Raw genomic sequence first — 18,009 nt, 5'->3', positions numbered from 1 at the left:
GCAGATAAAGGTAGCATAAAGCATTGGACAGTTCACAACTCCATAGTGCCTTACACAGCAGTTTTTGCAAGTCTGATTGCAACACCTTCATATATTTTATGAGATTATTTCAGTTTATGTGCCCCAGTGATGTGAACAAGACACTTGCAATGATGTGACCACCTTCTTACTCAATTGACCTCTCTTCATCCTGGCTGGTGAAAGATAATCAGGCGGGTGGGATGTCTGGCCGGCTGGGTCCAGGGTGTTGTGAACACATCTCTACTTCATGGAGTGGTGCTTGCTGCTCTTAAACAAGCGCTGGTAACCACAAAACCTGATTATTGCAGTATATTCTATATGGGGCTGCCCTTTGTCCCTGGTTCAGAAGCTCCAACTGCTGCAAAATGCTGCAGCTAGACCATTGATTTACAAAGCCCTTAACCATATGGGTCTAGGGTATCTTAAGGATCACTTGATCCCCTATAAAAAGGTAAAGGGCCCCTGAACAGTTAAGTCCGGTCAAAGGTGACTATGGGATGCGGCACTCATCTCACTTCAGGATGAGGGAGCCGGCGTTCGTCCACAGACAGCTTTCCGGGTCCTGTGGCCAGCATGACTAAACCACTTCTGGCATAACAGAACACCGTGAATGAAACCAGAGCGCACGGAAACGCCATTTACCTTCCCACCACAGCGGTACCTATTTATCTACTTGCACTGGCATGCTTTCAAACTGCTAGGTTGGCAGGAGCTGGGGCAAAGCAACAGGAGCTCACTCTACTCTGTCACGGGGATTCAAACTGCCAACCTTCCAATCGGCAAGCCGACCCCTTATATCCCAGCCCAAACACAGAGATCTTGGGTGGAGTCTCATTGTTGGTCTCCTATGGCTCAGGTGCATGGCTGGCAACTACTAAAAGCCATGTATTCAGTGTAACATGCTCCAAACTGCAGCACTTTCTCAGCTGAGATAAGGCAGGCACTCTCCTTGCTGAACCTGAGGCGCATGATTAAAACATTCTGTCCCAGCAGGCATTTTAAAGTACAGTAGTGTTCAGGTTTGTGATACATTTTTATTGTCTCATTTTCTGAGGATTGTTTATGTATACTGCTTAGAAATAAGAATAATTGCATGACCTATAAATTTCTTAAATAAATAAATAGTAAATGGGACGCGGGTGGCGCTGTGGTCTAAACCACTGAGCCTTGGTGCTTGCTGATCAGAAGGTTGGCAGTTCGAATCCCCGTGATGGGGTGAGCTCCCGTTGCTCGGTCCTTGCTCCTGCCAACCTAGCAGTTTGAAAAGCACACCAGTGCAAGTAGATAAATAGGTACCACTCCAGCGGGAAGGTAAATGGCGTTTCCGTGCGCTGCTCTGGTTTCATCAGAAGTGGCTTAGTCATGCTGGTCACATGACCCAGAAAAACTGTCTGCGGACAAACGTCGGTTCCCTTGGCCAGTAAAGTGAGATGAGCGCCGCAACTCCAGAGTCGTTCACGACTGGACTTAACTGTCAGGGGTCCTTTACCTTTACCTTTTTACTGTGCATAATGTCGGAGCTAGCTCAGCTGGTACAGCAGGATCATGGGTTTGAACTCCACTTTGGGCAAAAGATTCCTGCATTGCAGAGGGTTGGACTAAATGACCTTTGTGGTCTCTTCCATCTCTACAGTTCTGTGGTTCTATTTTAAGTGTATTATACTACATACGCTTGTGAGTAAGTCCTATTGAACTCTGTAGGGTTTTTGAGTAAACAAGCATAGATTGGATCTTAAGTCTTTTTAAGGAGGTTAAGTTGGCATAGTCTACTAAAAAGCTGAAATGTTCTCTTTAAAAGTTTTGTTTTGCATAACAAAACACATTCATTTACTGGTAATTACTGCTAACAACATAAGAATGACAGTTTGTAAAAGGCTTGGAAGTTACATGGACTTATTGCTTATGGTTTCACGGACAGATTTTGCCTTGCTTCTTCGATTTCTCATCAAAAAGGTTTTGCAGGTTTTTGAAGCCCCACAAACACATGGAAAACCTGTTTGGCAAGAGAAACATAGTACAACAGAAAAGGGGGAATCAGTGTGTGCACCTACAAGAAACTGTGCTTTTGTCATGCAATATCTGAACAATTATATTTCGCCTAAATTTATAATGTAATGTTTTTCTTTTTAAACCACAGTATATGTGGAGAGACACTTTTGTCTGTAATGGTCTCAGTAATGCTAATATCTTTATGAAAACATTGGCATACCTATGTTAACTACAGCAAATATTTCATTCAAAATATAGTTTTAATAATAATATTGTAGATTGAGGAGTTAACTGAGCCAGAAGAGAAGATGAAACAGTTGGTAGTTATGTTAAGCTTTGTTCAAGATCCACTAGTTTATGCCCCAAACAGCACTTGAAAGCAAAAGCAATTTCTAAAATAATTACTATTACCTGTACCTCAGACACAGACTATTTTCAAATGAAAATAGAAGGCATTCTTTAAAAAATCCATGCACTCATGTTAAGTTAAAGTATAGATTTTTAGGAATAAATGTGTTTTTAAGATTAAGGGTAGCAGAATTTTAAATGATGGTTATCACTTATTTTTGACTTGAATATAATTGTACCAACAGCCCACTAATGTTGGCTTATCCACTTAGTCCATATGGTTGATCTTGTATTCCTATTTTATGCCCTAGCTACTAGAGGTTTGTTATATGTACATTTTCAAATTATGACTGTTTATAACTCTACCAACCAAAGAGCACAGACATTGCATTCCATTGTATGTAGAGATGCTATTATGCCAAGTAACTATTAGCCTTAGCTTCTGAAAAGTTACAGGCACTTAAAAGCCCAACTCACTGTTTTTGAAAAGGCCTTACTTCCAAATAAGTGTGCAAAGGATTGCATCCAGAGCCTTCAAATTAATGATCTTGCTTAATATCATTGTGGTGTGTTGAGAAACAGCTAAATATAAATGCCTTGTTTCTAAACAGATACCATTCTGCAAGGCTTTGATCTTTTTTGTAAAAAGGATGAGTATGCTAAGCATGAATGTAGAAATGTGCTCTGCATACCGAAAGTGTTGCATTTGTACCTAGATTCAATAATGATTCTATTTAGTTGCAAACTACTATGTTTTGTTGTAGCACCCAGCTAGTATTCATGCTTGTTCATAAAATATACAAAATTTTAAATGAAAAAAATATTATTTGCACGCAGCCATAACTGTATTACATATGGAATTTATACCTTAACCTTTAGCAAGAATGGCTCTCAGAACAGCTTACAAAATCAGTACTAAGGTATAACACACATGGAAAAAGGAATAGGAGAGAGGAGGGAAAAGCAAGCTCAAGTAGAAGTCCTTAACTACAGTATGTTAAAATAACTGCCTTGTGAGTACCAGCTCCTCTCTGATGTCAGTGGTTGTTCTGGCTTTCTTGCACCTCTTCCCACCCCCACCCCCCAACACTCTGTCACCTGTTCAGTTCCTGGTTCTGATCTGGGGGGAAATATCCAGGCCAAAAGGACAAGGAAGCTCTTGCCATACAGCTCTTCCTTCTGGTAACTTACGGTTGCCGCTGGAACCAGTCTTCCATTGGGTCTTCTGCATGTGCCAGACAACTTGAGCGAAAAGAGGAGGGTTTGACCACACAGAGCATTTTAGCATGCTCTACATTTCAGCATGAATGGGTGGCACTGCGGGTTAAACCACAGAGCCTAGGACTTGCCGATCAGAAGGTCAGCAGTTCAAATCCCTGCAATGGGGTGAGCTCCCGTTGCTCGGTCCCAGCTCCTGCCAACCTAGCAGTTTGAAAGCACGCAGTGCAAGTAGATAAATAGGGACCGCTCCGGCGGGAAGATAAACGGCATTTCCATGCACTGCTCTTGTTCGCCAGAAGTGGCTTAGTCATGCTAGCCACATGACACAGAAGCTGTACGCCAGTTTCCTCGGCCAGTAAAGCAAGATGAGCGCCACAACCCCAGAGTCGTCCGCGACTGGACCTAACGGTCAGGGGTCCCTTTACCTTTACATTTCAGCATAATGAGAGGCTCCACCTCTCATCTTCTGGGTGAAAGGGGGGCAGTATTCTCATGCAGAGCTTTGCTAATACTGGCTGCATAAAGAGCTTTTCATTATAGTGAGGTTTGCCTGCCTGTTCCAATGCTCAGCATAACACCAGACTTTTAATTCTTTTTGTTGGTCATATTGGACTGTGGGGACCTTGTAAATGGATTTGTAAAGATGTGAACTTTACCTAGAAAAAAGCCCACTTTCATAATTCTTAATATCAAACTATGAGGTGTGTCACACTCTGTTGCACATGGAATATGTTGTAGTATGCATGTGTATGTATGTATGTGTGTGTGTATAATCCCACACTGCAGGGCGATGGTAATGCATCACATTAATGTTCCTCTAAAGGCTCCAACCAAGTCCTACTCTTTAAAATAAATGGCCATAGCTAATTTAAATCCATTTATTTCAATGGCTCTACTCTCAAGTATGAATTGGTTGAGTACAACCCTTGATTGATAAATACTAGTAGAAAATCCATCCAGTATGAAGGATGGTGAGTGGAAGGATAGTTAGAGAGAAGAGAAGGCCTTTCAAAGAGTCCTGGGGGTTTGCAGCCCAGCCCTCTGGAGGATCTCTGCTGATAGGGGCTGGGACACCCAGTGTCAAAAGTTTCACCATCATTGGTGTTTCCGCAAGGGCACTGCATGGGATTTAATGACAGCCACCTTGGGATGCTGTTGGAGTAGAGGTATCTTTTAAGCTACTTCTATGAAATGAGACTGAGTATATTTTCCTGTACTAATGAATGCTCCCTGTTGCTATTCATTCACTGCATCAGGGGGTGAGTTGTTTGTGTAAATTCAATATTGAGTGATCACCACAGTCGGGATCAGCAGGACATAGCTGACTTCCCATGGTAAGCGTGGGGTTGTCGGGGGTGGCAGTCTCTTCAATTAATTATATGCTATGCCATGTTCCCCGTCAATAGCAGCTATTTTTTTATTGGTGCCCCCAGCATTCTTTCAGAATTTGAAATGTGCTCAATGATCCAAAAAGGTTTGGCGACCCCCAGTGTAAAGGCTATCCATTTCCCAGCAGTTTAGTGACCTCAATTGGAGTGTGCAGTAGATTCAGCCCCTTCTCAACTATGTCCTAATTTACAAACTATTTACTTACTTTTATACAAGTTTACTGTATGGCCATTTCATAGAAACTTGGATTTGCCATGGAATATATATTAAACATGAAATTTGCAGCCACACCTACACTTCACATTTTAAGGGTACTTATAAAACATCTTAGGAATATGCCTAAAAATAGTGTGTTTGAAGACATGTATTTAGCTATGTTCTTGTTCCCATCTACATAGCCCATTCTGGTGTCTGTTTCTTGGTCACACTAGAGCAGACCTTTCCAAACTGTGTGTCGCGACTCATTAGTTTCTCAGCTGCAGTGTGTCATGTGAACGCTCCCTGTGCTCCTCCCAGGACTAGAAAGGGGTTGATTTAACCTCCAATTTGCTAGCAAAACTGAATTACTGATGCATGTCTAAAAAGTGTGTTACCAATATGAAAAGTTTGAAAAGCTCTGCACTTGACTGAATGCAGAAGTGTATTTATAAAAGTAATTTGCAGTGATCAAGGGTTATAAATATCTACATACTCTCTGTTCTAATGTATTTTTTTTCTCCATTAATGGTTTAGTTTTTGTTCAGCATTGTCCTGTATGGTTTTGTTAAAAAAGAGAGAGAGAGAGAAATCAAAATTAAGCTAGATGCCATTGTTAAATACTCTGTGGAACAGTTTGACTAGAACGAGATAGGATTTTTAAAGTCCTTTTTTCCTTCCCCATGTGAGATCGAGTATTAGCCAGAGGAAGATCTGTTTTTGTTTAAAATACAGTTTTGTTTTTCTTGGTATCTGCAGCTGTGCTTATTTGGATGACATCTGAAAGGCAGAATTCTTGAGTTTCATTACATTTCAAACTCTGTTGAATATACTGTATTGAGGTCTAGTTGTAAATGGAAATAAGAGTCCCGACATACACTTACGTTTTATAGATCATATTTGCACATCACACTGAACCATAGTTCATGCTTAGCTATGGTTCAACATGAACAAGCAGCATGCTAATGCATGTTGCTCAAATGTTTCTTTTTGCTGTTCTTCTGCTCCAGGAGCAATATCCTACAAGCCTTGTCTTGTCTTGTCATCTGAAGCCAAACTTATGGTTTGTTGCTCTCCCAGCAACCCAACCCAAGAACAAACCTTTGGATGGCTTGATATGCTAAGACTTGTCATTTATTGTTCCCAGAGAGGGGAGACTTCTAAGCATTAGCACACTACTTATTCATGTTAAACCATAGCTAAACATTATCTACGGTTTAATGTGACTTGTGAATCAGGGCATGCTATATACCAAAGCAGTTTTCCTGTTCTGCTGGGTTAATTATGTGCAACTTTTCACACATACACTTTATATTATTGCCAAGTCAAAATGCTAGAGTTGTGGGTCTTATTTTAAATAGAACATAATTTTATTAATTTGTAGTAAAATAACGGAGAAGTTCCAACAAAACCTGTACATTGTTAATCACATACAAAAAGAAAAGTTGAACTGGGACAATGTCAAATAACTGAACCCTTGAATGCATTCTTCACATTAACACATATCCATGTGTGGAATTTGTGGTAGCTTATCTATTATTTAGTTTAAACGTATTCAGCTAGAACAGTCTCTTGAAGAATTCCATTTCTCAGCCATATACGAAAGTGCCAGCAAAAAGCCTGCCATTTATAAAAAAGCAAGCTTTAATATTTCTCCAAAGTCATGTTTTAAAGGGTACTTTATTTTTATTTAATAGATTTATAACCTGCCCCCCAAATATAATTGTTAAGGATGGGTTCTGTAAACTTCCATTAAAATAACATTATAAAATACATAAAACCACTATAAAAATAAACTGCAGATGATTCAGCATAAAACCAATGCAAATTCAGATCTAAGAGTTTTTGAAACATTTTTGAAAATGTACTGAGTGCTTCTTCTCTTCTAAAAACTTGAAATAAGAGTAGCTAAGGAATCCTGGTAATATAGATTGCTTATGCTTTCCTGCGTGAAACCAGAAAATGCACATACAGCAGTTGTTAGTTCTTTCTTTCGGGACCATGGGTAAAATGTACAGCCTGGCACCTTGTAAATTGAGAATACATTCTCTCACTCATATACTTACTGCCAAGGGCATTTGGTTCAGGGACTGCGTACACATTGTGCCACAAAACTGATCACTTTGAATTGCCAAATATACTTGGCCAGATAACCTGTCTTATGATAAATACCATGTACAGGATTATTAATATAGATGATCAAATCTTTTCAGTTTCCCAGAGTCAATTGGACAAGCAGTAGAAAACACAAAGAACCCATTTTACAGCAGCTTCAGTCTGCAGGAAAGATTCTCCTGAAAGTCTAAAAGATCTCAGAAGCCCACTCTACAGTAACTTGGAGCAGAGCTTTTAGTGTGGCTGCCCCGTTTTGTGAAAGAGATCCAACAGACTTTCCCAGCTGATTAAATGGGTCTCTTGTCATGAGCATTTATTTTGTATTGGCTGTTTCTTTTTTGTATTTAATGGTTTGATTTTTTTTGTTTTTTGCTGTTTTTGTTGTATGTCACCTTGAGACAATTGTTTAGAAGGAGATAAATAATGTTCTTAACCAAGTTTAGTTTCTGCAACCAGTGGGACTTGAGCTAGAATCCTAAGTGTAGTTTCTTGGAATGAAGCCATATTGAAGCTGATTTACATAACAGTTAGAATTAAGCATTTAAATGTGCTATTTTAGCAGGAAGTGTTGCCAGGGTACATGTAACATTCCTGATCTCTAAACCATTTTCCAGGCTTATATTGATACTATATCATAGCTAAAGTGGAATCTGGGGAAGGGTGTGCAAGATTCCACGTCTTGATTTGTTAACAATGCCTACCAGATATAAGTGTTATATTCCTCCACCACCACCCCCAAAAAACCCACTAAGTCAGTGAATATATGTGTTCAATGAATTGCATCCATACTCAATTAGTTGTATTTAGTTCCTGCTGAAATAAATAGGACTTAAGTAATTACTAACTACTTCACATTGTAAGTTTCCAGAAGAGAGCCAGTTAAACCAGCAAGACATCTTCTGGCACCTTAAAGACCAACAAATGTATTATGGCATAAAGTTTTGTGGAGTACAGTCCACTTTATCAGATGCATAAAGTATTCTCTCTTTGTGTTTGTGTGTTTTACACACACACACACACACACACACACACACACTGGTGGTTTAAATAGTGAGGTCAGAAAGAAATGAAATGCATAAATGTGTGAGCATTGCTAATTGTTAACAGTGACTATTCACAAAAAAATGGATGAAGTGAGCTGTAGTCTATAAAAGTTTATGCTATAATGAATATGATAGCTGATTCCAGTGAAGTGCAAGTGCAGCTAATTTAGTCTGGATCCATCCAGTTTTGTGTAAATGGATCTTTTACTTTCATTGTGTTGCAGCATCTAAATTATCATAGTTTTAGAAAATCAGATTATTTACATTATGGCAAATTGGCAGACTGTTAACTTTTAGCTCTGTAAACATGTGGATTCATTACCACTTGCATAGCATTTCTCAACTAGTAACCCATTTTTCTTTCTAGGTAGCTTAGTCATACACACTGAACGTCTAAAAATGCTGAGTGGTGATGTAAGATTAGCTCAAGTAATCAAAAAATGTAGTCCATTTGCCTTTTTGGAATTAAAGCATGTGCTGTCAGAATAACACAATTCTTTTTATCTTTATCTTGGGAAATCAGGTTTTTGTGCTCGTACGCTGACTTTATAGGATTCTTTGTGCTTTGCAAGGTACATGTGTGCTCAGAATTCATCTCCTTGCATAAAGCACATGTTTGAGCAAAGGGTTATATATATTTTTTTGGTGGCGGGGATTGAAATGCAAGAAACAAGGCAAGTAGCACATAAATCTGGAAAACCTGTTGAGGCAATGCTTGCATTTATTTCTGCTTATGTGTATATACATACACACTGGTTATGCCCATGTCCATTTTGCATTCCAACTCTGCCTACCCACCACGTCCCCTCATAGCTTCTACTAAACTCACCCCAATTCCTTAGCCTTGGCACTCAGTAACGGGAAGTTATTTCTTCCTTTTCCTACCCACTCAGCCTATCTGGGCAGCCAGCTCATCTGTCTGCTGCTCATTCACTCCTGCCTGCCTGCCTGCTTGGGCTGCCTGCCTCCAGGGAGTGGGAGCACAAGGGGCAGAAATACTTTCTCCCCTCCATCTCTCTGCTTTGGCTGAAGCAAGAAAGCCTGCAGTTTTGAAGTGCAGCCTTTATTTGATGTGGCTGCTGTTCCCTTTTAGTCCTCTCCTCCCCAACCCACAGGATAGTTGATGGTATGTGGGTCGTGGAGCAGTGGGGGAGATGAAAAATGTACTGAACTGCTGGCATTGGCTTCTTGGTAAACTATCATGCCTTATGTCTGGACTGCTTTTTAAACCTTGGAAAATTTTTAACAGAAACTTTGGTTCTGTTGGGTTGTTTTCTGAAATGAAAACTGCAAAAATAATTGGGGGGTGTATGCGACGTGTGTGTGTCCCAACCAATAAGGATCAACGTGTAGCTTAATTTTTTGTGGCATATTTCCTGTACCATAAGAACTTAGTTTTTACACACTGGAGTTAATTTTTACAAAGTTAATAAATTGGAGGGAAAAATAACTCTCTACTTTTAACTTATGTCTCTTTTCTCTTAAGAATTCAGAAAGAACTTGCAGAAATTACATTAGACCCTCCTCCAAACTGTAGGTAAGTTTTGAAATGGATTTTATTTATTTGGAATATATTTGAAAATTTCACTAGAGGTAAATTTTGTCTTGTTTCTCTTCGATCTGTTTGGTTAGGTTTCTGGCATAAAGGTTTGCAATTACTAAATTTTAGGAGACTTTCATGAATTACTTCAGAAACTATGATCATAATGCAATGCTAGAAAATATTAAAACAGGCCAGATACAGTTGTTTTATTTTTAAGGCTTGGTTTTGCAGTTTTGTGTTAATTGCTGATGTATTTTGTTGGTGAAGGGTTGTATTTTTAGCAAAAGAGAAAACTGCCAAACTCTAGATTTGCTCTTCCTTTTTCATGGGCATCATGCTCTTGTGGAAGATTGATGAAATAGATTGTCAAATAGTTTGGTTTTTTTGTAGAAGCAGGTTTTGGCTATTTGCATTTCCCCCTTTGAATAAATAATTTGAGCATGTAAATCCTGATCTGATATATTTCAGCAAGTCTGTTGCCATGCTACTGTGATTATCTCTTTCAAGTTACATATTTGCCAACTTGACATAAGTTCAGTCTTGGAATTTGGCCAAGACTGTACTTCATTGTTTACAGAGGTGCTTGATTATTGTACTTCTAGCTATAGAAGTAAATAATGTATTCAGCTATATAGTCAGTTGGGTCATTGTTGCTTTTTAGCTTTTGCTTGTGAGATATTATAATGAGATTAATGGATATTTGATTTCGTGAAGTTTCTAACACAGATTGCTCAGACACAAGAGCTGTCTTTTCTGCTTTCTTGATAAAATTATGTTTGTTAAATCTTGAAATATTTCTGGAAGACTAAGCACAGTCTTGTAAAGAAGATCAAAAAGTATTTCAGGCTGTTCCGGAGATTATTTGCAGGCTAAAAGATCTTAATGTCCATCAAAGACTTTGCATATGCATATCAAAAATGTTTGGCCAGTCTTTACTTCCGCTTGCTGAGAGATGCCTGTTAGTGGATTGATAGTATTACTAAACTAAATCTAAAACTCTCTGTGTGCTGCAGAGGAAGTTGTAACTTAAGAATTATTTGATTTTGAAAAGTTTGCTGTTGCTTTGTGAATTTGTCTCTTATAGGAAAGTGGTTGTACCATTTTTTTATGCTTGGCATTCCTGTTGTGGTAAAACAGTACGCTTTAGAACACATTTGCGCTAGGAAAATCAAAATATTTGTGTGAAGATGGTGTATTTTTCAACACAATATTATAGTTAAACTTGTGCAAATATTTGTTGGTTGCTTCTGTCTAACTTCTAAAGATATAGGTACTGTACTGGACTCTGGTATTCTCATAGAACATGCACATTGCAAAATATGTGTCGCAACGTCTGCCTGTCTTCCTTGTTATCAACTCTGATTGAAAAGTACTGTGGATTTGTATGACAGTGTGAGCCCCACTAATCAGTCTCTCTTGTAATCCCCATGCCTGCTTTTTGTGTTGTTTCACTCTTTATGTGTTAGCCTGTTTTTGTTTTTGTTTTAACAATCTTTTGATTTTTAACAGCAAGAAATTTGTACAGAACAATGAGGTTGTTTTAAACAGTTAGTGCAATGAAGCTCTTTCATGTCTTGGATTCCAACACTGCAAGCTTCTGGTTGGAAGTGATGCTTGAAATTATTTTCATAGGAAGGATTTTCCTTTGTAAGGTGAATTGTGAATGTTATGTATATAATCAGGACAGGGTAGAAAACTTGTATGTTTCAGTATGTTATGTGTCAGGTGAATTTGAAGGCCCTAGGTTCGGTCTTCAAAGAGTTTTTGTTTTTTTGGTAACAGAAGGAGCTTACTTTTAAAAGCATGGATGAGATTCTCTTGCATTCATAGGATACCAGATGCTGTTACTTAAAGGAAAAAATAAAGATCATAAGGGCCTAAGGAAAAACAGAAGCGTAGAACGCTACACATTGAACAAAGCACTTCAGTGATGTTCTGATCTGGTATATCTTAGGATCTCCGAACTCTTACAGGGGCAGCTTAAAAGAAAGATTGTGAAATAAGTTATCAACTATTGATCCTACTTCAAAGTGAGGTGGGTGCTAAAAGAGCATGGTGAAGAAATTGGGAGATGGAAATTGTTTAGTAAGAAGCCTCAGTTGGATAGAGGGAATGGTTTGTGCTGTTAATTTTCTCAGTATTTCCTGTGAACAACAGCTGAATGTGAGAACTGCAGATTACACACCCACTAATACATATGTCTGTGCTAAGGAGAATGCACATACTTGAAAATGAAGGGAAAGAAAAAACTTGGACCTGGGTCACCGGCATGCCCTAGTATTGGAAAGTGGCTTGCTACCTACCGCAACCTCTACGTATTGGTCCCTTCTGATATCTCTTGGATCTCTGCCACAACTGCAGAAGAAGGAAATAATATTCATCCACATACACAGAAGGACTGTTCAGAAATGCAGTAGCAGAAACAGAGCGAGCATAGTAGTAATTTGAAGGGTACTGGTATAATTATTTTCATTTGTATGGATAAACCTGTCTCCAGTATCTAATAAAACTGGACGCCTGTCTAATAAAACTTCACTATCAGTGAAGGCAGAAAATATCTGCTGCTCCACTACAGCACTTATCATTTCTGTATTTGTGCTGTTTTTTTCTTAACCAGCTGTGTGTCTATGAGCATGCAGTCCATCTAGCCTATTCCATTTCTGCATACTGTACAACAGGGTTGCCAGCCCAGTGCCTGCATATGCAATGGCATCCATAAAAGCTTCCAGCACTGCTCTTGAGCAGATGCCCCAGGTTCCGAGTTTTTGGTATAAAAACAAATGCAAGTGTCTAGCACTCATAGAAAGTTATTAGGCAAAATGTAGAGGTACCTCTTAAGTAATTTCTGTGAAATGAGAGTGATGTGGCTACCTTGCATATTTTTTTCTGATAAGTGCAGCCAATCCTTTCCGAAAGTGGGGATTGCAGCCATCGCAACCAGCTGGTCACTGCCAACTGGTCTGTAAAGGAATAATTGAGAATGTGATTGGCTCCAGTCATTAAAAGACTTTTTGTAGCATATGAATAGCCAGGTTTACTGCATATATGCCATGGTTATGATCTTGTCCATGATTATAATACTCCATATTTTATGATGGCAGTCTCACAAAGACAGAGTGTGGTATGCAAAGCTACATAAGTGGATGACAGCTTGCTCAACAGGGCTGCCCTGTCCTGCCTCCTGCATCGCTTAATCTACTTCTAAAAAAGGCTTTGATTGATGCATCTGTTTTAAGCCAATGTTGGCATATTTTCCTTTCCAAATGAATGTACTAAACAGTTATTGTATCTAATTCCTGCAATTCAAAACCATTATAAATGTTAATTATTCCTTTATTTAAACGTTTTAACAGTGTTTCATCAGAATGTCAATATTATAAAGTCTAATACCTAAATGTCTAACTCCAGTATTCCACTTACCACATTTTTCCGTGCAAAACACAACTCCATGTATAAGACAACCCCTGTTTTGGGGGTACTCAAATTTGTTTGATATACCCAACAGTAAGACACATTGCCAGATTAATTTATTATTGTCATCAAATACACCAGTGAAAAGTATGGGTTGCACATCTGCATGAAAATCTAGTTTTTATTAATAAAAACCCACCTTCAGTCCTTCCCTGTGAACCACTGTTGCCATTGTCTCAATATAGTTATTAAACATAAGAAGGGAGAATAGGCTACACTGGCTCAGTTTGCACATAATGCTAAGCCAAATCATGGCTAAGTGTCACCATGTGGGGTGGTGCTGTGGTCTAAACCACTGAGCCTCTTGGGCTTGCTGATCAGAAGGTCAGCGGTTCGAATTCGCACAATGGGGTGAGCTCCTGTTGCTCTTTCCCAGCTCCTGCCAACCTAGCAGTTTGAAAGTGTGCCAGTGCAAGTAGGTAAATAGATACTGCTGTGGCAGGAAGGTGTACTGTGTTTCCGTGCGCTCTGGTTTCTGTCACGGTGCTCTGTTGTGCCAGAAGTGGTTTAGTCATGCTGGCCACATGACCTGGAAAGCTGTCTGTGGTTACACCAGCTCCCTTGGCCTTAAAGCGAGATGAGCACTGCAACCCCATAGTCTCCTTTGACTGGACTTAACCATCCAGGGGTCCTTTACCTTTACCTTTACCTTTACCTTTACCTTGCTTAGAATAAAAACCACAGCCACTTCTTTCCTGGTTATCCTGCTGTTGCACTACCCAGCTGTTATACCTGACCAGGAACATACCGGTAGTTGGTCTGCCCAGACAAACCTAAACCATTAAGCCAGTAAAAACCTGGCTACAGATGCAAGCTGGGCTTCATATGTAAAGCTAGTGAGTCCACCATTTGAAAAATCAGACTTTAGAGCCATGTTACCCAAAAATGGCAACTAGAAATTCCATTTTGGCAACTGTAACCTTGGTTTAAGGAACCATTTGGCACCCAGCTTTGAGTTTCTAACGCTGCTTTTAATGCAACCTTTGATTTGTTAGCTGTCTTTGTGTCCTGAGAGTTAAAGAAAAAGTACTTAGTTTGCCTGTGGTAAGTGATGGAAAAAGCTAATCTAGAGCCTAAATATCATAAAATTGTCTTGGTTTAAACTTCTTATAACCACGGTATGCAAAAATAATGCCCATGAATAAAAATGGAAGTTGCTGTACATAAAGGCTTCAGTAATAATTTGTAGAAGACTCCGGACAACAAACAGTGCTGCGTTAATTCTGCATGCCTTGCCATGAAATCCTTATTTGTTCCGACTTTTCCAAAGAAATCTGGAGGGAGGTGGAACTCAGGTTTTTAAAAGCTCTTTTCAAGTGTGCCAAAACAAACAAACCACAGAATAGTTGCTCTCCTCTTTAGGGGAGAGGGGGGCCAGGGGGGTGTACAATACTTTAAGAAGTGTGTTTCTTTGTATGTTTATAATTGGCAGTAGAGAGCTTGCTCTAGAAGAGAGGCCTTCATTGTCTTTGATTGGAAATGACATTCCTGAACTCAGGTGTGGTGCTTCTTGCTAGAGAGCATGGGATTTGCAGTTCCCAGATGCAATTTGTAGAAGAACACAAATCCCATGTCCCTACAAGGAAGTGATGCTTCGCAGTACTGTATGTTCAAAAACAAAATTTCCAGTAAGTAGAGGCTACCAAGGCTAGTTCTATTTCCAGCAATTCCTCTTTTTAAAAAGATTTTAAAAAAAATAAAATAGCATGCGCAAGTAAGGCCATAACATGACATCGGGGTGTGTGTGTGTGTGTGTGTGTGTGTGTGTGTATAAGTAATTCCCCAAGGTTTGCAAAATGCGTTGGTATAAATGTAGTATTATTAAAATGTTACCTGGTTTCTGCTGAGATTTCACAACCTGTTATTCTAGTTTCTCGTATTAAAATTGGGTTAGATGATCAGACAAAAAAAAATACAGTACTTTCATGCATGTTGTGGGCAGGAGGACTATACCTATATTGGATCATGACCAATACACTTAAGATGATGTGACTTCTAGTTCTTGGAAGAAGAATTTTAATCATCTGTATAATTCCCCTACTCTTAGCTTCACAAACAGACTACTTGTGTTGGCAGTATTTTGTGGAACTAGCTGATGGTCCGTTGCAAAAACTGACTAGATTCACATATTCTGTTTCTGTATCCATTCTCATTCTGCTTACTTTGTCACAGTGAAAGAGTCTGTAACTATATTACTCCAATTTCTTGAGTTGTTATTTCTGTCTTCCCAGGAACGTAATATGATTTTTAGCTGTATTTTAACTTTGAATATTTCATCAAGGCTGAGCGATGATGATAGCTCGAGTGGATTGTTTTCATTTCCACTTAGTTGTAAAGCTGCTTTGATATGATGCAGCATCGGAAGTCTTTTGTATTTTTTTCATTATTAAAAACAAGACATAAACAATCCCATAAGCAAACATGAACTCTGCTAATCTAAATACAATGAATAAACAATAGGAACTTCTCAGCAGGGTTTTCTAAATAAAATAATGGAACTATAGATAAAATGTTTAGGAAAAAGCTGTCTAAAACAATATAATTGAAGTATAGTCAGCTGAATTAACAAATGTATGGTAGAGCTAGCTTGGAGTTTCTTAAAGAAATCTGAAGAAGCCTACTATAGCCAACTGCATGATCATACACAGGCTCTGAATATTACAGATCTGAACTACTGGTACTTTGTACATTTCTTGGAACATGCAGTGGGCTGTTGTTAATTTATGTGCCCCTTCCATGCCTCCACTGCACAATTGGAGGGAAGATTACACTGAGGTACTGCCTTTGAAATTGAGTGCCTGTTCTGGTGTGTTAGTGGTTGGTTGCTTCCATTCCTCATCAGAAAGGGATGTATGGCCCATGCCCTTCATGTTAATAACGTAAGGAAATTCTCCTTTGTTCCGTTTCTACATTCACAGCAGCCCTGTTGGTTTAAACAGGTTGGCCCTGAGTGACCTTTATTGTAATGCTTTTAATAAGTGAAATCTTTTCTTCTAAGTGATGAAATAAAAAGGAGCTCTGTGTATACAAATACGTGAGTTTCAGCCTATGCTTGTCTACAAAGATTTAAGAAGTGGCATTTAGGAGGAAAAATATACATACTTGCTTTCCTGGTTTCCTGTGGTGCTGCTAAGCATTTAGATAAATTTTTACTACAGCATTAAAAACTCTGAAATGCTTGATATTAAAATACTATTAAAACCTTCAACCTTCGCATTTGAAAAACATTACTGTAACCTGGGTTATGCATTGTTATTAATAATGTTTTCTTATTATGAATAGTTGTTTCAGAGGGACTGGTTTTGGAAAATAACTTGCTTTTGTACAGTGCTAACAAATTTGCAAACTTGAAAATGGTGCTGTGCCAGAAATGTGAATCAAAGGTTGTTGTTATTGTTGGGTATCATTCTATGTGCGTTACAGTGTATTTGTTTTAATTATACATTTGTGGCTTTGCAGGCTTATTCAAGCATCTAATTGGCTACAGCTTTGAATTATATCAAAACACATGCCAAATGTTTCTTAATTACAATTAAGTTATCTACATGAAATTATCTTTGTTTTCAATTTCTTCAGTTGTCGGTTTACTTTATACCTTGTTTATATGCTCTTTTCCCAAACAGCTTTTATGAGTTCCTGAGTTTATTTTTGTTTCAAAGATACAGAATTGGATTAAGCTGTCTTTAAAAATGCTTCCATGTTGCTTGGCAAGAAGCCAGTTACTATATTGTATATCAATTTAACTAAAACCATACATCATACAGAGCAGGTTATTTTTATACTATTAACTAAGGTCAACACAGAAACCCAAATTTCCTCTGATTTAACCATAATAAATAATGAACAAAAAGTGTGTGTGTGTGTGTGATTGTTTGTGCATGCTGGAGGAGGAGCTATCCATAACTTCCCAATTTAACCTGTGCTCTGCACACAAACACCATTTAGGTGACCTGTTATAATTTTGGGATTGCTTCTAGAGATTCAGATGACTGATGAATATGTGGTCTTTGCTTTTATCACCTAGTATTTATTACTTAAAGTCTTCAGCTTTGCTTTTGGAATAAAAACAGAGTCTTGCTTTTGTCCTCACAGCAGGGATTAGTTGGCATAGATAACAGTGCTACTCAAAACTTAGATGTTACTTTTTTATGAAGTGAGCTATAGATTCTTCTACTTTGTGTGCTTCTGTCTGGCACTTATTCTTGAGCAGAAGTAGCTACTTACCGTAGTCTGCTTCTGTGTAAATAAAGCCTAAAAGAGAGAGGAAGATGAATGCTTTGTGCTTCATAAGGGGGGGGGGAATGCAAGGAGGCCATTGTTTTTGCTTAGTAGTTCGAATCTGAAGGATGCATTGCCAGCAGTGATTGAAAATGTGTCCCTAACTATGTGATCTAGATAATGGATACACTTGTGTTGTGGAGCTTCATGCAGTTGGCAACAGTCTTGTAATAAAAGGGCCACAATTTTATCTATTTCTATAGTCAGGTCCAGTGTTTTTCAACCACTGTTCCGCGGCACACTAGTGTGCCGCGAGATGTTGCCTGGTGTGCCGTGGGAAAAATTGAAAAATTCAAGAGAATTACTTTATATATAGTCAATATAGGCACAGAGTTAAATTTTTTAACATTTTCTAATGGTGGTGTGCCTCGTGATTTTTTTCATGAAACAAGTGTG

At 38.6% G+C, this 18,009-nt stretch overlaps 1 protein-coding gene across 2 annotated transcripts in view; it reads left to right on the top strand.

Annotated features, from left to right (window-relative positions):
• Nucleotides 1-18,009, top strand: part of LOC117056079 (ubiquitin-conjugating enzyme E2 E2) — a 115,870-nt gene that overhangs the window by 12,109 nt on the left and 85,752 nt on the right. Inside the window, exon 3 of one of the 2 annotated variants that reach the window (XM_033166143.1) lies at nucleotides 9,808-9,858. The exons of the other annotated variant lie outside the window; for it this stretch is intronic. Coding sequence (XP_033022034.1) covers nucleotides 9,808-9,858 — 51 coding nt within the window. The remainder of the gene's footprint in view (nucleotides 1-9,807; nucleotides 9,859-18,009) is intronic. 2 annotated transcript variants of the gene reach the window in all.

This window comes from Lacerta agilis, chromosome 12 (genome assembly GCF_009819535.1).
Source record: "Lacerta agilis isolate rLacAgi1 chromosome 12, rLacAgi1.pri, whole genome shotgun sequence".
In the NCBI taxonomy this organism is placed as follows: Eukaryota; Metazoa; Chordata; class Lepidosauria; order Squamata; family Lacertidae; genus Lacerta; species Lacerta agilis.
This window is presented reverse-complemented; position numbering and strand designations above follow the sequence as displayed.